The sequence below is a fragment of the Tremella mesenterica genome (genome assembly GCF_000271645.1).
Source record: "Tremella mesenterica DSM 1558 unplaced genomic scaffold TREMEscaffold_11, whole genome shotgun sequence".
Classification (NCBI taxonomy): domain Eukaryota; kingdom Fungi; phylum Basidiomycota; class Tremellomycetes; order Tremellales; family Tremellaceae; genus Tremella; species Tremella mesenterica.
In genome coordinates this window covers 699,087-719,111 of record NW_006711235.1, presented here as the reverse complement: position 1 = coordinate 719,111, position 20,025 = coordinate 699,087, and the positions used below count along the sequence as shown (strand labels likewise).

The 20,025-nt window shown below is 43.5% G+C and overlaps 7 protein-coding genes across 7 annotated transcripts; 3 read left to right on the top strand and 4 right to left on the bottom strand.

The window, feature by feature from the left end:
- Positions 1-579: 579 nt before the first annotated feature.
- On the bottom strand, positions 580-2,667 carry TREMEDRAFT_33665 (uncharacterized protein; the record flags this gene model as incomplete). Its single annotated transcript, XM_007006607.1, has 6 exons — positions 580-935; positions 1,084-1,225; positions 1,278-1,505; positions 1,556-2,043; positions 2,097-2,450; positions 2,532-2,667. 6 exons carry the CDS (start codon positions 2,665-2,667, stop codon positions 580-582), a joined length of 1,704 nt encoding a protein of 567 aa, XP_007006669.1.
- A 1,249-nt stretch (positions 2,668-3,916) lies between these two features.
- On the top strand, positions 3,917-5,936 carry TREMEDRAFT_40493 (uncharacterized protein; the record flags this gene model as incomplete). Its single annotated transcript, XM_007006666.1, has 4 exons — positions 3,917-4,058; positions 4,124-4,239; positions 4,326-5,024; positions 5,067-5,936. The coding sequence occupies 4 exons, from the start codon at positions 3,917-3,919 to the stop codon at positions 5,610-5,612; spliced, it is 1,503 nt and encodes a 500-aa protein (XP_007006728.1). The 3' UTR covers positions 5,613-5,936.
- Positions 5,937-5,967: 31 nt separating this feature from the next.
- TREMEDRAFT_69805 (uncharacterized protein) lies at positions 5,968-9,133 on the bottom strand (the record flags this gene model as incomplete). The annotated part of the gene is made up of 9 exons (XM_007006871.1): positions 5,968-5,984; positions 6,167-6,275; positions 6,441-6,461; positions 6,752-6,912; positions 7,128-7,255; positions 7,448-7,603; positions 7,688-8,024; positions 8,167-8,267; positions 8,316-9,133. 9 exons carry the CDS (start codon positions 9,131-9,133, stop codon positions 5,968-5,970), a joined length of 1,848 nt encoding a protein of 615 aa, XP_007006933.1.
- A 652-nt stretch (positions 9,134-9,785) lies between these two features.
- TREMEDRAFT_33807 (uncharacterized protein) lies at positions 9,786-10,632 on the top strand (the record flags this gene model as incomplete). The annotated part of the gene is made up of 2 exons (XM_007006632.1): positions 9,786-10,482; positions 10,541-10,632. The coding sequence occupies 2 exons, from the start codon at positions 9,786-9,788 to the stop codon at positions 10,630-10,632; spliced, it is 789 nt and encodes a 262-aa protein (XP_007006694.1).
- Positions 10,633-12,126: 1,494 nt separating this feature from the next.
- Positions 12,127-14,001, bottom strand: TREMEDRAFT_33729 (uncharacterized protein; the record flags this gene model as incomplete). Its single annotated transcript, XM_007006620.1, has 4 exons — positions 12,127-12,805; positions 13,120-13,252; positions 13,548-13,661; positions 13,887-14,001. 4 exons carry the CDS (start codon positions 13,999-14,001, stop codon positions 12,127-12,129), a joined length of 1,041 nt encoding a protein of 346 aa, XP_007006682.1.
- Positions 14,002-16,439: 2,438 nt separating this feature from the next.
- Positions 16,440-16,973, top strand: TREMEDRAFT_64599 (uncharacterized protein; the record flags this gene model as incomplete). Its single annotated transcript, XM_007006793.1, has 2 exons — positions 16,440-16,592; positions 16,812-16,973. 2 exons carry the CDS (start codon positions 16,440-16,442, stop codon positions 16,971-16,973), a joined length of 315 nt encoding a protein of 104 aa, XP_007006855.1.
- A 1,231-nt stretch (positions 16,974-18,204) lies between these two features.
- On the bottom strand, positions 18,205-18,963 carry TREMEDRAFT_19812 (uncharacterized protein; the record flags this gene model as incomplete). Its single annotated transcript, XM_007006594.1, has 3 exons — positions 18,205-18,358; positions 18,552-18,645; positions 18,843-18,963. Coding segments are annotated over 3 exons (369 nt in total), but the record flags the coding sequence as incomplete, so codon positions are not given.
- Positions 18,964-20,025: the final 1,062 nt, after the last annotated feature.

The following is a 20,025-nucleotide window of genomic DNA, read 5'->3' as shown; positions in this document are numbered from 1 at the left end:
TGAGAGTGATACGTGTTGCATAACACACTGAAACTTGGGATATGAAAGGATGTTCGGGTTTGTTCAAGGATGATAATAGGAAAGGAGGTGTTGGTCTTTGGGTAGGGTAGGGTTCGGAAGGTATTCCAAATAGTCAAGGATGGTGTAGATTCCGTATCATTTATGTGGGAGTTGAATATATTGGTAGTGATGACCTTCAGTGATGAATAAAGACTACGAGTACTTCAGTTCGTCAATCGATGTCAGTTACGCTAGTTACAACCTCAGGTTACCTTCAGCCGCAATTCCTCCCAGTCTGCGAATTGTTATCAACAGGTTGTCGATGACGAATTAGTAGATAGAATTAATGTCAGTCGAGCAGTATCAGTCGTGTAGTCCAAATTGATAACACCACTAATCATCACTTGCATGAAAAAACATGGCATCTATAAATCGTGGTAATTCCACAACCCGGAAAAAGTATTGTAATTTATCAAGGCTAAACCGCCTTCCAAGCCCATACAAGAAATATATATATATCCAAAAAACCATCTACTCTAACTTTTCCTCTAAATCAAGACGAAAAATGACCATTATACTCTAAGGTCCTTGAGCAGGGGCGATGGGTACACCGACGACAGTGTGACTGTGAGGATGAATAACACCTTCTTTATCTTTCTCAGTAATATCACTCTCGCTATCGGCGGCATGAGAGTGTCGGTGAAGGAAGTTGTCACCGGTGGCTTGATGAAGTACACCACGACCGAAAGTGATTTCAGGTTCACCAGGGTAATAACCATCACCGGTTCTACCGAGCCATTCCCAAGTGAAAGAAGATTCGTCTTTACGTTCATCAGGGAAGATCTTTTCGGGGAGGATGAGCATGACTACGGAGTAGACGATGAAAGCGGCGCAGAAACAGAGAAGGAAACCGGTGTTGTAGATGTGAGCAGCGGCTATTCGTCAACGTGGATCTTAATTATCTCTGAGATATATCATATGCCTCTTGTTATCAAAGCGAAAGTAAATGATGGGAATAGGGTGATGATTAGATGAAGGGATAAGATAAGGAAAGAGAAGCAAACTCACTTCCAGTGGTACCACCTAGAGTGGTTCCGTAAGAAGCGGCAAGACCAGGGATACCAATGATGATAGTAACGAGCCAAGTGAGAAGACCCTTGAGTTGGAAACCGTTGGGCTTAGGCATGTAAACGGATCCGGGCGTAAAGTCGTAAAGAGAAGGAACCTATCATATCAGCTTCACATCTCGATGTGAGAGAAAACAATGATCAACTCACATGAATATTACCGCGTCGAACAACGTAGTAATCGGCGATCATAATACCGACGACGGAAGCCATGAAGAAAGTGTAAGAACCCAAGAAAGTGACGAATTTAGCACCAGAGGTCAAGATGAGCCAAGGGCAAACGGCCCAACTGAGTACACAGCAGATAAATTGACCTCGGACGATGTTGATGTACTTGGGGAAACATCCAGCCATGTCGACACCGAAGGGAATAGAGTTCTAGTCGTTAGCATATGGTGATATTGATCATTAGGAGAAAGATGACTCACGGCGAAGACGTTGGTGGCAATCGTACCGGCACATTGAGCCAAAGCGAAAAGCGCGATACCCGCACGCCAGTGAGCGTTCCAGTGGTGGTCAAGGATTTTGGTGCACAAGTCCCAAACGTTCCAAACGGTGGTACCGAACATTTTGGCACTAGCGGCGGCGGTAACGACTCCAATGAAGAACACGATGATTTTGTTAATCCACATGGACCAGAATTGAGGGTGAAGAGCACTGGAAGGTCTGTTGGCGTAACGTCCGATGTCAGGTTGGTTGATCAACATGGGAGAGATGGTACCGAAGATGGCGTTGAGACCTTGGAGCAAAGCCCAAGAAAGTTTAGTACCGTGGGCTTGGGACTTTTGGATCAACTTGAAGTCGAGTGTACCTCCGGCCAAGTGAACGACACCACCGAGGAAAGCGAAAGCGGAAACAGGGAGGATGAAAGATTTGATAGTAAAGATGTGACGGGCAGTCGAAGGGTGAACGAAAACTATTTAATGTCAACGATTGAAACTATTGTAGGTAAAGGAAGGGATAACTCACCGAATGGCAATTGGACAAGCCAGAAGATAAAGTAGACGACCATGAATTGGGTCGTGGTGTGGGCAGAAGCTGGGAGACCATTGTGGAGATGGACCCAACCGTGTCCGAAAACGGCACGGAAACCGACGTTGAGGAGACTGGCACCGTAGAACGATTGTACAGCGTACCAAATGACAGCCACAATACCACGGATACCTACCATGATTTTAGATCCTCTGATACCGAAAGAGGTACGGGCGAGAGTGGGGAAACCGATGTGGTAACGAGCACCAGGACGAGCCATGGCTACACCACAGAGAGATGTGAGGAAGGAACCGGCGACACAGATAGCCATGGTTTGGTTGAGAGTTAAACCTGAATGTCAGTGGCGAATTCTCGAAACCTCCTCAACCATCGACGATCATATGAAAGGAAAAAAGCAGATCGATAACTCACCGACATTGATAAGAGAAGCACCGGTAGACCAACCACCGGCGGAGAAGTTCTGACCCCACCACAGAGAGGCAAAGGAGAACCAATCCCAGATACGCATAGCTTTAGGGGTGGGTACCAAATCTTCGTTGACCCACATGGAACGGTTGGGATCGGGTTCCATGTAAACGAGGGGTCCTAGGAAATCAGTAAAATTTCTTTCCCCCCGTGTCTCATCATCCATCGTGCCACGCTTCAGGGGTATAACGGAGCAGGAGAGAGGAGAGAAATGCGAAACCGTACTCACTCCAACCAGATACAGGACGGAAATCTTCGAAACCTGCCTCTTCGGCCTCCTTGGGAGGACGGAAGAGAGCGCCAACGACTGGGATCCTGCGAACTTTGTCCATGTTGAGTAGCGGCAGGTGAGTAGTTAAGAAGGTAAAGAGATGAGGGACAATGTCAGACGATCAGATTGTGAGGTGGGAGTCAGCGTATATGTAGTCAAAGTAAGCTGTAAGATCCACCTCTTTAAACCGGATGGTGTCGCCGCGTCGTTATCTAAAATGGACCTGTTTAGCATGAAAGTTTCCGACTCTTCCCCGGAAAGTGTTTCCGGTCGGGGTTTTCTCAACTGCTGAAGCTGCTGACAGACTGCTCTTCCCCGCCCGTTTTGATTGTCAAAGTTGAGATAGACCCTGACGCCAAGAACATGATTCTTTGGAAATCTCGAATTATCAACCAGTCCCATCGGTATCCCCTGGTCGATCCCACATGTGCCTGGAAAAGTTGGAGAGGGCATGACCGAGGCACTCGTGGGTATAAAGGGACAAGATGTCTGGGGCAAGGGAAGCGGGGGTGGAGGAGGAGAGGTTGTACCAAGAGATCTTTCAGATACCCTGGCGGCAATTGCCAACTGCCGTATCTCTACAACAGGTCGATTCGGATGGAGACACCGAGGAAGGAGAGCAGAGAGATTGTAGGCTGACGAATGGAGCGGAGCTAGCGGCATGGCATGGCAGGGAGGGGGGGAGGAGTGAGTTTCTAAGATTACTACGTACTGGTATGCAAGGTCAAAGGTCGGAACAAGGAACAGATTTCCTATATCCTCTTTTTCGTCCAATCAGATTGCAGCACTTGTCAACTGCTAAATTGTTATCTCGGACCGCGATAACAGAACCACGTGGCACGTGGAAGACCCCCTGACAAAACACTGACGAGCCTATATAACTACTTAAGACTCGCATGCCTATTCAACGTGGCTGGATATGCACTTTCTTCTTCAACCTTTGTCCTCGTTCAAGCTCCTTTACCTCGCGTACGAGTAGCACCTATCCTTCCTTCTCCATGTCATCTTGACTTCTTGAAACGACTCCCTCCGTAAAGGTCATCATTTTTATCTCTCTAGGATGACCATTCATGTCGTACTCCCCACTTCCTCTCAGGCTGGTCCTAGTTCCCCCCTTCACCTCGAAAACCCAGTCGCGTCTCAAGCCTTGTCCCAGGTGGTCAATCAACTCGGTCGTGCAAAGCGTATAGTCGTCGTTTCTGGTATGTGACATCGTCTATAACTCAGCCTTTATCTTCTATCTACATGCGCCCTCGCTGACATGCAGGCGCAGGGGTATCTACCGCAGCTAGTATCCCTGACTTTCGTTCCGGTTCCGGCATCTTTTCCAAACCTCGCAGAGGGCATGATGTCAGGGACTTGTTCCATGTCAAAGCGCTATCGGTCAGTACTAACCCTTCCTCCACAACTATGTACCTCTGTTTTCAGATTCAAAATTGGATGACAAGGAATGAGACTGATCTTTTCAGTCACCTTCTCTCCTTCATGCACATCGTCAATTACTAAATGAACTTTCCTCCCTCTCCCTCTCCGCTTCTCCGACACCTTTCCATATTTACCTCAAAAACCTCGACAATCAAGGTCGTCTTCTTCGTTGTTATACCCAGAACATTGATGGTCTGGAACTGAGAGCTGGACTTTCAGTCGGACTACCACCTCATCTTCCTCAACCCTCCTCTCGAAAACGAAAACGGCCCTCTAGTCCTCCTGATCCGAATATCGATCCAGCCTTATTCACTCCAATTCCTCTCCTTCGAACTCCGATCGAAACTCCGACTCAAGCTGCTCCTCGTTGTATACCCTTACATGGTCAATTAGACCATTTAAATTGTCCCTTGTGTTCTTCTTCCTTCCCATTGATTTCTTTCCTTCCTCTTCCTTCTGAAGCGATGTCATGTCCAACATGTAGTATAGCTTCGACCATCCGAACAGCCTTGGCGGAGAGACAAAGGAGAATAGGTCATTTACGTCCTAGTGTGGTATTGTATGGCGAGGAACATCCCGAAGGCGAAGCAATAGGTGCCGTCGTAGAGAGGGATTTACGAGGTACCGGATCTGTGAAAAATGGTCAAAGAGAGGGGAAAGTAGACTTTTTGTTGGTGACAGGGACAAGTTTGACTATTCCTGGAGTGAAGAGGATAGTCAAGGAAATGGCTAGGAGTTTGCGAGTTTCGAAACCTGCCACAAATTCGACTTCCCAAGCTGGTGAGCAAGGGAACAAAAGAGGAAAAGGTAAAGGGAAAGATATCAAGACGGTTTTTGTTAATGCCGAACCTGCTAAAGGGGATTGGGAAGGTGTATTCGATATTTGGATTCAAGGCGACATACAAGAGTTCATTACGACTTATCTTGATTCTTCCCTCTCTACATCGATGTCATCCGAAGGAGTTGTAACACCTTCACTCGACGTCGTAAACCCAATAACCCCTACTAAACCCAAATCCGGCCAAAATGGACAGTACGAAGAAAAGGAGACTTACCTACCTACACCCCCGAAGACTGGTTCTTCCCAAGGAAAGAAGTCGACAAGAACATCAAGTGATCTTCCTACACCAACGCCAAAACGACGGAAGCCTCATGATCAACCATTTGACACCCCGACCAAAACGTACGATTTGACGTCGAGTAGGAATGAGAATGGTGAACGATGGTTACCCACTCCAAGATCGACGCCTGTCAAAAGGATTGTCGATTCACGGAAAGAGGAGAACGAAGTGGATGATGATCCTTTCGCTTGTCTTGCTTTGGGTGCTTGAGTGGAGGAAGGTTACGTTGGTACATAATTACCGTTTTGGAAGCTTGAATGAGCAGCATCGAGTCATGGCATTGCTCAGTCTTGGATGGGTTTGGCCGTGTTCGATTATCTTGATGTTCAAAGGGTGATTTTTCTAGTGGGAATGTCAGATGATCTCGCGATGCGGAAGGATTACATGTCTCAATGAACTTGGATGGGGTGATGGTGAGATGGTGAGACGGACTTATTGCTTGTCATGTACCAACTGTTACTTCAATGTCGGAGTCATGGGAAACCTTGTAGCAGTGGAATAATCAAGACAAATTCATATGCATTTTTCATGTTGATTATGTTGATGCGATGGATGAGTTATGGTATTATGATATGACATGAGCTGTGGATTTAGCTTATGTTATGGTTCGTTCATGTATCTTGGATCCCACTGGGTACTCTCAATCTTAAATAGGAAAAAGCCACGATAATAAGACTGCAGAATTAAAACAGACAAGAGTGGGGAAAAGAGAATATGGCTCCAAGAGAAAATAGTGAAGAATATGATAAACAAAAAAGACATACCTCTTATTGGAGCTCGAAGTGGTTGTAAATCATCAACTGTGACTTCATGTAAAGTATCCCGGAATGAATAACGGATTCGAAGTTTTTTATTTTCTCCTATACATGGATCCTGAGTATCAGTACTCAGCCTCGACTTTCGCTCTGTCACTTTATCGCGAATGAGTACGGGAATTTAGACTTGGAGATCTCGTGGATGTTTGATAGATTGGTACATGTGGTATGGTACAGATGGAAGAAGGAAAGGAAAGTATAGTTGAGAAACAAAGATACTGACATAAAAACCGAGAATGTTGTACTGATATTAGCATCAAATCACATTTTCTCATCCTCCACATTTTAAGAAACCCTTGGAAATCACTTTTTTCAAATCGACACTTTATATAATCTGTGATATTCCCAATCTTACTCTTCTTCAAGTTGATATTTCGAATAAACTAGGATGTGTGATGAATTGAGATATCAGAGCGCTGAGAAATATCTTTCCCCTCCGGATGAAGGGTATGAAAGATTGAGAAAAGAGGTTATTATCATTTTCACTTTAATGTAGGATGGGAGGAATGCAAGAGTTTGTACGTTGTTACTCACTTTGGCCCTCCCTCCGGGTATAAACAATTTACTATCATTTACTAAAGCTTGTATTGGTATAGTAACGTCTATAATCAAACCTTGTGATAATGATTCTTCTCTGATTCCTTTATCTGTAAAAGCGTATGTAGGTCCGTATTGCGCGGAAAGGATAATGAGACCTAAACATCAGTCTTCATACTTTATCGTCACTTCCCACTTTTTGACCGGCAATATCACTTAGTATGTCTCTCAAATATCATATACGGTTACGATCTGAAGCAATGACTAAGGGTGGGTCAAGATAGCTTGAATGAATTGTAGTTGAAATTGATATGTTCTTGGAGAAACATGAACGAAGATGGATGAAAGAAAGGGGAGCAGTGGATGGATTCACCGTGCTTTTCTCTTTCCGCAATAACTTTAAGAGATGTAGGTCTTTCCATCAAAGTAAGAGCTTCAAGAGCTTCGATACGTTTTTGTTCGATATATTCCGCATTCTCTTCTCGGAGTTGTTTTATTCGACTGATAGTGAGCAATGTCTTACTTCTTCCAGCTTCTACAACTAAAGGGACAGTGGAGCCAGGCAAGTGTCAATTCTTATACGTCTCTGGGGATATGTGAAGTATAAGTGATTGTGTAAAATCTCAAATGGATCCCACATTTACCCCTCAAGGAGGAGTTCTGGTTGAAAGGAATAACTCCCCCGACACTCACTTAGCTGTTCGACGTCGTTTTCGTGGCAACAAGTAAAGACGATACAACGCAACGTAAGAAACCGTAGGGATGACAGTAGATCCAAAGACGATGTACGGATTCAAATTTTGTGACAATAAAATAGGTATTGTGATTTTTTGTCCAAGACGATTAAATCTGTCAAATCAGCATATTCATCTCTCGCATAATGTTCTTGAAAGGCAGGAAAGAAGAGAAATGGAGTTTATAATTTTGACTCACTTTAATGACATAGTCACACCACCACCTAATTCAGCTTGTAATAAAACCCCAAATTTAGTAGTCTCCGTCACTCTCCCTTCACCATCAACAAACCCAGATATACCCGTTGTACCCAACATCGCCCCGATTTTCAATTTCAATCCACCCATCACCCTCGTACTCCAATCAGCGGACAGATGGGAGTCGACCAGACCCGCTTGAGATTCTACCGTCCAACCTGTGCCATCTCGGTGGGAAGTAGTCAATGCTACGGAAAGGGATGAGCGGTCTGATCTGATCAGTTGAGCAGGAAGGTTGGTTCCCCATGGACCGAGTGTCCAAAAACCAGAGCGAAATGCTAGGTATCAGCGTTGATTCGTGTAAGCTAATGTTGGAATGTAGTCAGCAATGAAGCCCATCAGCCCATTTGGACCTGTGCCTTCAGGATTTTGAATTTAGTAGGAAAGTCGAAGATGTCACGATAGTGGAACAGCACATACTGATTAACCCAGTCGTTTGGGCGTATAATCGTCTACCAAAGACGACCCCGAATGATGGTGGAGCCTTATAAGTCTGTTGAATCGTGTTGAGAGTGACAAACCTTTCCATCAGTTCCCACTACATCTTTCATGTACAGAAACTCACTCACGTATTCTCATCATATGTAAATGTCGCTTTACTAGTCACCATCCTAGGATCTAACATTGTCATTCCCACCTCTCCCCATAACCTAGGTGAAAATTGATGTCTCAAAGTTCCTACCACATTCCCACCTCCTGCTCCTCGTCTACTCAACATCTGACCTTGCCATACAACCTGGGTTTTCTCATTCAAAGGCGTCTCAAACGAATGTTTCATCATTATCTGTCCCACTCGTATCCTTTTGATCCTTGCCAACAAACTATGATCAATCTTCTCCGGTTGACTGAAATAACTTTTGGGAAGGAAGACCGCTCTTGAATCGATAACGACAGACATGGTACCTTTAGGTTTTACCAAACCCTCTGCTTCTAAACGTTTCTTATCTTCAGCTTGTCGTTGATAATTCGCTCTCATCTCTTTGGGAGTTTGATTCCTAGGTCCTACTTCCCAAGATGTTCTCAAACCTTCTTCGCCGAACAAATCGTATATGGTCCGTCTTGCCGGATCTGATAACACCTCGTATGCTCTTTGTATTTGGGTGAAACGATTATGAGCTGCTAGTCGAGTTGCGGTATCCCGTTGTCGGTCAGGATGATAAGTAGTAGCAATCGATCGATAAGCATCACGGATTTCGGAATCTGATGCTTCTCGTGGGATGTTAAGGATTGCATAGAGAGAATCTTGTGCGAGGGTGTCGAGGAATTGAGCTGAGGTTTGGGTGGGTGAGAGAAGGGGAGAGTGTGGTGGTGAAGGAGGTAAGATGGGACCATCGGAGGTGGAAGGGAAGGAACGTAGATAGGCTGCGGAAGGTCCCGGGTCGTCCATTGTGGGTATAAATTGAGTCTTGATAGGGTTGTCTATAGCATAGTTAACGGTGAGATGAGTGAAGTCATGTTCGTCGAGGTCGACTTTCAGGAGGTTGAATGTTCGGCGATTGCCGCTTACTTTTCGATCACATCATTCCACCGTCACTCACATCCAACTTGCAACTTGACGACGACGACAACGACGATTATAACGACGATCTCAACCACGACCAAAGTGGATACAAGCGAACATCGTACTAAATCATAGTGTGTAGCTGGTACATGGTACATGAAGAGCAATCCCCGATACACCCCAAGATGATAGACGACAAGACGTTGACCGACATCTCCAACGGTCTAGGGATCGCAGCCATGGCCCTCATCGTCGTGTATCACTTTGTCGCTGTCAACGCTCCAAGGTTGGAACGACAGTAGATCCGTCAACTCTTTCCATGTGTATAGTTCCGGTCCGTTCTATCCGATCTTCCGATTCCTGTGCCTATCTTACGACATCCCATGACTTGTCCTTACATTCTCGATCTCATCACAAAATGTCCACATTCCATCACTACTTCTCCCTCCTCAACCCATCAACTCCTTCCGTCCCCCTTTCGCCCATTCAAATACAACATCAAATCGAATCAACCTTTCTACATGATCACATCCCCACCATGTCATCTCAACCTTACGCCCCGCTCTTACCTTCAGATCGACACAACGACCCTGATCCCACTCCACCCATTCTTCAAACTTCGTTCCTACTCCAACTCTATCGACAAAACACAGGTCTATGTTTCGTCGCTGGAGCTCAATTCTTTTTCGCTATGATGAATGTTACTGTTAAATACTTCATTGCCACCTCACCCATATCCACCTTGATGCTCATCTTTGTACGTCAAGTATTCACCGGAGTGGCTTGTCTTCTCACCCTATACTCAATGAACGACCCTCATTACTTCCTCGGTCCTCCTGAAGTCCGACCGTTATTAGCTGCAAGGGGTTTCTTCGGATTCATAGGTCTAGCATCGAATTATCAAAGTTTTCGTTATCTCAGCGTTAGTGATAGTGTTACCATAGGGTTTCTCACTCCTAGCTTTACAGCTTTACTTGCACTCTTCCTTCTCCGAGAACATTTAAGTGGACGGGATGTACTAGCTGGATTTTTTTGTTTAACGGGAGTGATATTGGTTTCGAGACCACCTTTTCTATTTGGTCATGGACAACAGATCGATATACCCTCGCCCAGTGATGGAGGAGATGAAGGACCTATTTTACCTGGTCGGAAACCTACCATTCCTGATAATTCTCCGGAGAGAATGCTGGGAGTTATTTGGGCTTTGATAAGTGTGGTAGGATCAAGTATAGCGTGTAAGTCGATTCCTACTCATCAAAATCATCAAAAAAGAAGTCAGAAGTTGATCAAGAGTTATCGTCATTCGTCATATTGGTGATCGTGCACATGCAATGCATACAATGGCTTATTTTTCCTACTTGTGCACAGTTGTCACTGCAGTGTAAGTCCAACTTTTTCTTCCTTTTCTTGAAACAATACTGTACATCAACTGATGGAGCAAGTGGAATGGTGATAATCCCCGGTAATGATACCCTGCCAGATACTTTGGGAGCGTATATCTTAATTCTTTTCATCGGAGTGAGTCCTTCCCGATCAATTCATGTTCCCAACAGTCCAAAATTTGTGTGACACTGTGGATAAATGGGACCTGGACTCACGAGTAGTTATTCGGTTTCGTCGCACAAATCCTCATGACCATGGGTTTACAACGTGAAAAAGCAGGTCGAGCAGGATTGTCTATCTACACTTGTGTCGTTTTCACAACTATCCTCGAGTTGGTCCTTTTCGGTACTGTACCTTCGTTCTCGAGTCTTTTAGGCACTGGGATCATTATCATCTCGGCTCTATGGGTAGCGGTGGGTTCGAATTTCTCCCCCTTGGATCTTGGCACCAACCCTGATACCTTCATCTTGAGTCAATTCCAAATTTCGTCCAGTGTCACTTTAAGTAATGACAAACATACCAACCTACCTTTTGCTCGAAACCCACTATGCAGTCTCTTCCTCAACTTTCGCGTTGTCGACCTTTTGACAGGCGTGAGAAGGAAACTTTGGTACTTTCCTGAAAGACGTCATGTATCAAGTGTACGATTGATCTAATACACAGATGCATCCTCAAGAAACTGAACCACTTCTCGATCCTGAAACCTGTCCTTCACGATCACCTTCCCCTCTTCCCCCTGTCGGTCAAAGAAGACGTGGAGAAAGATATTCATATTCGACCCTACCTACCGAACCTCATCTCTCGTCGAACCCTACAAGTCGACGTCCTTCTCGTAGCTCTTTCCAAAACAAGGATCCCGATGAACAATGCAATACGAATATATTTCAACACAAGAGTGAAGGTGGGGTTGTACAGAGTCCGGATAGGGATGAAGGTATCAAGCATTAACATGACATCGATGGAGAACTGAAGATGAAGAGGAAATAAATCGAATGTGATTAAAGAGTTCAATGGGTTTTTGGCTACTTTTTCGTTTGGTGGTGGTGGAGGTGGACGGGGGACAGGGAGTGTACAAGTTATGGAATGAGTGGGGTATAATGATAACATTTGTGCATGGTCTCGCAATTAGGTTGTAAGTGGGTAACTGAAGGTACTGACTGAGAGTTTGTGCAGGCTGATCTCACTTATCTAGATATCAATTACACACAGGCCCTCATCAGAAGGCGGAAAGATTAAGAGATTTGGAAAAGTCTCAATATCGGCCAGAACTAGAAGGACATACATTGTGAGCATACAACATCGTGCGACGGTGCTACAACGAGTACAGCCAGTACATTTAGCATGACGATAAACACACACGGTGGATGGAAAAAGGGTTTAGGTCAAGGAGGATCATCGAAATTAGGTTCTTCCTCATACCATCTAATCACATTAGCATTGTTCCCTCTATTCTTCAAAGATATCCCCAATCCCAAACCAAATTGAAACAAATCAACTCACACTCCAGTATCACCCCAAAGAATTTTATTCCCCCAAGCATCATGATCTTTGATTTGATAATTAGCAGGGTTTAAATCAGGTATCACTCCTTCTGCAACATCACCAACTTTAAGTTTTTCAGCCCAATTAGGTATCCAAGCTTCTCTCAAATCATCCCAACTGACTTCCCCATTATATTGACCTGAACTATCTGCTAATGCTAAAGAACGATATCGTAAAACTAGATCAAGGGCTGAACGTGTATATCTATTACCTTCAAATTCCCATATTTCTTGTTCTTCTTCTGAACTTGAATCTGAATCTGAATCTTCTTCTTCTTTTCCTTTTCCTTTTCCTTCAACTTTATTCGCAGTTTGAACTTGTGGTGTTGGTCCGGAAGGAGAAGAGATAGGACCTGTCCCGAATTTTTCTTGTAAAGACATTCCATTTAATTTTTCATGAGTTTCGGAAATAGGTGAAAGAGGTGATACTGGTGATACTGGTGACAGTGGAGATACGGGAGAGATAGAAGGAGAAGGGAAAACGGAAGAAGGACGTGATGAAGAAACTCTTAATTGAAGTTGTTTAACCAAACCTTCTATATATTTCAAAGCTGAATGAGAAAGTGAATCATCTATTTGAGCTTTGGGAAGAGAAAGTAGGATCGCTATTATACTTTCTGTTGCTTTTCGGAAACTTATCATTAGCTAGTCCCTCTATTCTTCAAAGTTCACTTCCGATCTATATGATGTGTATTTGAATTACACTCGTTCATACTTTATAAAGTCCGCTTCCAATCTACATGATGTGTATTTGAATTTCACTCGTTTATACTTTATCTTCGTAAGAAGTCGGGAGATCATTTCGGGACAATACAAAGAGTCACATTGGAAAGAGTGGGCTGATCGATTGTTGAAGATCAGTGGTACACAAGAGACGAAAAAGTTCATAGTGTTTGGAAAGAAAATGGGTGGGTGGGGGCGGGAGAAGTAAGATGAGAGATCACTCACGTGGTTAAATCACTTTGCTTAGCTATGGCTTTATCAAGAACTTGTCTCATTTGCGCTCCGAAAGAAGGATCGATAATTTCAGCTTGAAAGATTATAGATTCGATAAGGATGATATCGATCAAATAATCTGGACCTGAGAATGAGTGATTGATCAATGTCGAGATTCTCAATAATCCACCATTCCCCTAGATACGCAGCTGGTGATCGTACTGTGTATCTCCTTCATAGCTTTCGCCGGAATTGGTTGAACTAAACTGCAAAGCATTGTCAAGGGACGATGTTGGTACTCCAAGAATGAACGATAAGGAGGGTCGAGAGGATATATGGGTCTCAGATTGAGTTTTATCAATTCAAGGAGTCGGAGGAAGAAGAACTATTTTAAAAACATCATAGGAAAAAGACAAGAGGAGATGGAGGAGAAGATTCACCTTCTTGTAAAACTAAAATGAGTGTATTTAAACTTTCTCTAGCAGAGGTATCTTTCATTCGAGCAGCATCACGAATACCTTTTTCGACCTTTGAGTAAATCTCTATTAGAGTGACTATATGTCAGTTACAATTCGAATCGATGTATCCTCCCTCTTGTCCGATACATCATGTCAGTGGTTCAGTGATAGATCTAGCTGAAGCGATCGAAGAGCTTCTGTTGGCGAATTGGCCACAAGGAGAAAAGGAAGAGAAGAACAAGGGTAAAGACAATTTTAAGATATAAAGAAATAATGTGACTATGGATGTAGATGGACAGACATTGAGGTGAAGTAACTCACACAACGAATCATTCTTCCTCCCTCGGATCAAATGTTTGATATCTTTGATCTCCCCTTCTTGCGCTTGGAGTAAAGATACGATTCTTTTTAATTCCAATCGACAAGATTTGATCATTGGGCTTTTCAAAACGTGTTGAGCGGTATCTCCAACAGTCAGCTTTTATCCCTCTCTCCTCATCTTCTCATTGCCAACAACCATAACTAATCGATATTATTCCAGATGACATGATTCTTCATCCCATACATCCCGCAATCTCCCACATCGCACTCGAAAATGTTTCCAACCATCCTCAACCGATATCAATATGAACCAATCTCGATTTTGGATACAATCCTCTCTCTCCCATTACTTCCACCTTAAAGATTTTGGGGTTCCAAACATCAAAACATCTCAGAAAGGCAAGAATGAAAGAGAGGCAAGAATGGAAAGAGAGGCAAGAATGAAAGAGATGAAATATGAATATACCCAACACCCACCTAAAGTATCCTTAACAGCCCTTAAAACACCTTCTCCCAAACCTCCACCTGCTGAACTTCCACCCGGTGAATCCATAATGAAAGGCGTCACCTTTCTTGACCCTCCTTGTAAGTCATTCAACATCTCTTTCAATCTTTCCATCCTCATCTCCCTTCTTTTATCAGTCTTACCTCCTCGTTCGGTAAACGACAATTCATCTTTGAGAATCTCCGCCAGGGCGTTCAACTCGTCATTGGTCATTTGTTGTCGAGGAGTTTCTTCGAATGGCGACATGAGACCTGGTGATGGGGAACGAGGGGTAGTTTTAGATCGGGTGGGTTTGAATATTGATTTGAGAAAAGAAGGCATGATTAGAGGGCTTGAGATTGCTTCTTCCAAAGGTCAGCCGAGTTAGAGGTCTTTTTCAGTCGAGGTGAGTCTCTTTTCTCCTAAGTGAGTCCGTTAGGGAGTCAGAACTGTTGGTATAGAAATCAAACCTGTCCACTTGACACCGATGGCCAAACTGTTGACTGGTCAGTTGTATCGATTTTCGATCATTGATAAGCTGTCAGAAAGTGTATGAGACTGACGGCTACGGATAGGGCTAAGTCATGAACAAAAAGAAAATGAACAGGAGATGGTAGGTAACGACGAGCATCCCTATGATGTTTGAAGATGAAAGGGGTTTTGTTGAAAGGATCGTGTTTTTCCCTCTTCGTCGTACGTCGTCATACTACTCGAACTGTCCTGGGATCTTTCTTCCTTATAACCGCCATTTACTGCCGAAATTGCCGTTTCATTCGTGACAGGTAACGTGTATCATGAGTCGTAGTACGAGAATAATATCCGGATACCATACTCGGCAGAAGAACACGTTCTTTCGACACCCATCATGCACCTGCCGAAATCCTTTTACAAGAAGTCCATCATGATAAATGCCGAGTGCGGGTACAAGCCGGGCGCTACGCGCTACGTACTATGTACATGTATGTTTCGGGGCCGAAAGACAAGCGAGAGAAGGAAGAGTAGAGTACGAGTGGTGGAAGTATATTTGAAAAAGTGATAGCGAATAGGAAGCAAAACAGGGTGTATTTCGTAGGAAGAGAAGAAACCGGTGTAAACCGGACCGACAAAGTTCCAGACCCAAATCCTCTTACTTTTCTTGGTATTACTTTCTCTCCTCACACCCTTATACCTTTATGGGAAAGTTAGTGAGTGGTGTTTCGGATTTGTCCCTCGTACACATAGCATTGATTGTCTGTCCATGCCCCGAGGAGGACACTACTGTAGTACTGTACGCTGAGTGAATCAGTGGTTAATGACGAGTTGGGAGAGACAACGGCAGAATGACGGTCAAAAGATGTCAGCCCCACTTACGTCGTACTACCAGATAAAGTCCAACCGAGACACACACACACACACTACCACTTCTTATCTCTTTCCTTGCCGTCATCCTTCTCTCTCTTGCTTCTTGTGTATATCACCACTCAACAGATTAAACACAATAAAAAGAACCCAATCCTTCTTCTTCACCCCTTTATAAGTTTTCCGAAGAGTAGAGTACCTCGTATCAAGTTTCAAAGGACCATCATCCCCTTCTCACAACCCTCGTAGTTTAGTACCCCTCATAGCATTCATCCGGTATTCGGTCCGACCAACCAAGTCGCAGTCGAAAGAATTTTACATATGTACTACGTGTAACAACAAGACAACATACAACGAGGTTTGACTTCTTGTAAAGTTTTTGTTTGAAATATTATAAAAACCCTTTCATCGTCATTACATAGATCCATAGACGAATCAATTCAAACTCAGACAATTGTTAGAGACAAACAACCTGAACAACTCCGAATAAATTCTTCTATTTCTCATTTCTTTCTTTCTTTCTTTCGACATAGTGAGTGCATCCAACATCTTTTCTCATTCTTGGAGTTTGGTTGTCATTCACCCTTTCACATTTCTCTGCTCAGACAATCTGCCTTGACCATGCACTCTCTATGATACATTGCTGTAAGAAGGGTGGCTGCGTTTTTTATATCACCTTTTATGAAGTGAGAAGAAGGAGAGGGACTAATAAATAGTAAAAACTAGTCAGCATGATGCGACCTACTCCTGCTCTCATACCTCGACTCACACCTTCTCTCGCGAAACTTCCTCTGAATTTGGGTATACAACAACCATCGACGGGGTCGAATGTAGTAGCTGGAAGTAAAGGTTCATTCAGAGGTTGGTTCAGGACTAATGTGGATGTGAGTTATCTGTTTCTCTACTTTAATCCTATACTCCAATTCATCCCTCTTTCTATGCCTCGCATCCATCCCTCTTTACCCTGCTTCATGCTCTTCTCATTCACTCGTACATACGCACTATCATCTCCCCTACCCACTAGTTTTAAAGTGGCGACAACTCCGGATCTCACGAACATCTCCAAAGCTTGTGAAAGACAAGACAACCAAACTGACCCTCAGTCTCGCATCTCAAACCAATCCACCACTTTGTCCCTTCCTCTCTCTCAAACCCAAATCCAAACCCCAACACATACCCAATCAATAACGTCTAAGACAAAATCTAAAACTTCTTCTGTACCTGCTCCGACTTTAGCATGGTGCGATTTCCTTTCCATTGTCTAAATCGTCACTCCTCTCCCCAGCCTCCGCCTTCTTTCTCTTCGACGAGTTGTTCTCACCCCACACACGTTTTACATATCACTCAGGTCATCGAATAATCCTCATGAAACTTCCCCAACTCTTTCCTCTCTCATGGGTAACTTACCCGTATCCGATTCTTCTCTTTCTTACGCCGTATGACATATCACTTCCCTGACTCTCTTCGTGGGAACAAGTCTTGGTCACACACGATAGGATGTTTCAATCCAAATTAAACGAAAAACAAAACAAAACATGACGAGTCACGTCTTTGGTTGTAAGAAGGAAAATTGTGTATATGTGTTGGAATTTTGAGGTGTTGTGATATTTTAGTTTTGTTATGCACTCTTGTTTTATATTAAAGTATGACTGTGCTTCCATTTCCTTTCAACCAAATGTTTGGTACACCAATGTCCATTTTGGAAAGTGAAAAGATCTGTGGTTTTACATGTATGATGAGACGAGAGAAAGTATGGAAGACGACTTGGAAAGAATGTAGAATTACCATGAGATGAGATGATAAGCCCGTCAGATAACTAGATGACTAAATAAGGTGCTGGTAAGATGAATGAGACGGACATTTCTAGATGTAGAGATATACACGAGACCAAGAATGTAAGTATGTAAATAAATAAATAAATAGGGAAGATGACAGGAAAGTCAAAAATCACCCATATCATGCAAAGAAATCAATAATCATCTTCGTCTTCTTCATAATCATCAAACATCCCTCTACCACCTTCTCCACTACCTCCAGTACCTTCCATATCCCTTTTCCAAGTTCCTAATTGAGGTAAACCGGCAGGTTGAGAATCCGGGATAGGTTTGGTATCATCTGGTTTTGAGTCTATGATCAGTACTTGTACAAATTCTTTCTTTCTCTCTCCTTTCCCTTTCCATCCTTCCCAGTTTAACTCCCTCTGTTCTTCCTTTTTTACTTCCCTCCTCTTCTTCTGATCTCTTTCATACCCATGAGCGTTATGTATATAGAGTAACAATTCTTTTATCGAATTTGATATCCCTAAACTGGAACTTTCTTTTCGGACACTGCACCCTCGCTTAGTGTCATACCAGGTTTGTAAAGGCCAGACTTGTACTTAGTATGAAATAGCTTCCCACTCTCGACATGATAATTGATGATATCCAAAAACCACCCGTAACATCCCGTGCAAGACTTGAATGGAAAGAAAATTGATGACCCACCTAATTCTCCCTCAGTCTTCTTTCTCCGTGAAGGTCGTACATATCCCGCTCTGGATTTACTAGGTCCAGCTTTATTATCTGTCTCTTTCTCCACTCCAGTATCAGGTATACCAGCTACTTTTTCAAGCAAAAAGTCGAAATTTGGATTTGATTGTATGGCCGTTTTCCTTTTGGTGTCAGACATGACCAACGCTCAATGATCAAAACACCATGTTTCGTCCATCATTCCCAGACCCTCTTGTGTATTTTTTTCTCAAGCGCCTGTAAGTGATGTAATAGTATTTGACAGACGCGATGTTTGTTGTTACGAAAAGGGATGAGGAGAGATTGTGAAGTTGAAGTAAAAGAAAGAAAACTGACAAATGATTTGGTGTCACTTTTTTCGATCCTCTAGAACGAGCTTCTTTAGTTCCTTCTTCCAGTAGAGACTGCATGAATCTTTCCAATGATTTTGCTGGGGATTAGAAAAGATTTCTACTTGATCCCCTCCAATTGACTGTGACGTCTTTTCGGAACATGAGAATCCAACAGTTATGATTGTGAATCCAATCCAATTATCAAAGTATATTCAAATAATTTTCTTCACGAAATCCCTTCCTCAATCTCTCTTTGATTCCAATGGTAGACATCGAGTTAACGTACCGGTGAAACGAAGGACTCCTTGGGATGGGACAATAGATGAGAAGACAGATAACTCACATATCATATGAGGTACACTTGCAGATAACTTGCCGACCTCTTCGTCCATCTGCATGATCCTTTTGATCCTTGCCTAAACATCAATTGTTGATCATTCCCCCATTTCAATTATTCTCTTGGTCCACGACATAAACGATACTCTCCTCAGTCTGCATGATATACCATACTTTGAGAAGATATAAAGATTGATGTTCGACTCAGAAAGAGCACCAAGATGTGTACCACATACACGCCGTAGAGGAGAGAGCAGCGTCATACGAAAGGAACATGGGGTGTGGTTTGGTATAGTGAACTTACACCTGGAAACTGATATTAGCTTTTTCCTGAACACACAATAAAGACCCACCCGAGAACCTTTTGACCTATTTCGTGAAGGGGGCATGGTGATGATGATGTGTTGAAGACGAGTGGGGTCAAGGGATGGAAAAGGGGGCAACTTATAAGATTCACATTTGGGGTTTGCCACGTGGCTGTGAAGTTTTCAAAACTCTACTTCAGATCGTGCTGGCTACTTCCCATCATGCATGAGTTTACAGGAGTATATTAGGCATGCTGAGACAGGCTAGCTACATGCTGTAGAACATGTCGGAATGATTGCCCATATGAGACAAGTACGAAAAGTGAGGAAAAGAACGGTATCCATGGATGAAGTTGACTTAATGGTTGAGGGAGGAGAAGAGGTTCATGCCATCAAGGTCCGGCCGATGACGTCGAGAGCTCCTCCTCTGATGTTAAAAGTAGTGACTAGCAAGGTATCTTATCTTCACTTTCTTCAATCTGTTTACACTTAAACTGCTTGAGACACACCTATCGACCATCTGATCAGATACAAGTATCCAAACATGGCTCTCTCATCAACCCATCAACTCTCACACTCTTTACCCAATCGATCCCCTTCCGCCCGTCCCATACCTATCCCTTTATCAGAATATCAGCCTATCCCATTCGATAGACATGTCTCTCAGGCATTGTACCGACAATCTCTCCTTGTCCCAGAAAGCTCTTCCAGCTCCAGATATTCTGGAGCTTCATTACCTCCAAGTCACCAAATCGAAACAAGCAGTCATAGCTCCACATTATCACAGCGGATCGATAGTGGAGATGCTGTTGGCTCGTATAGACCTCTACGTAACTC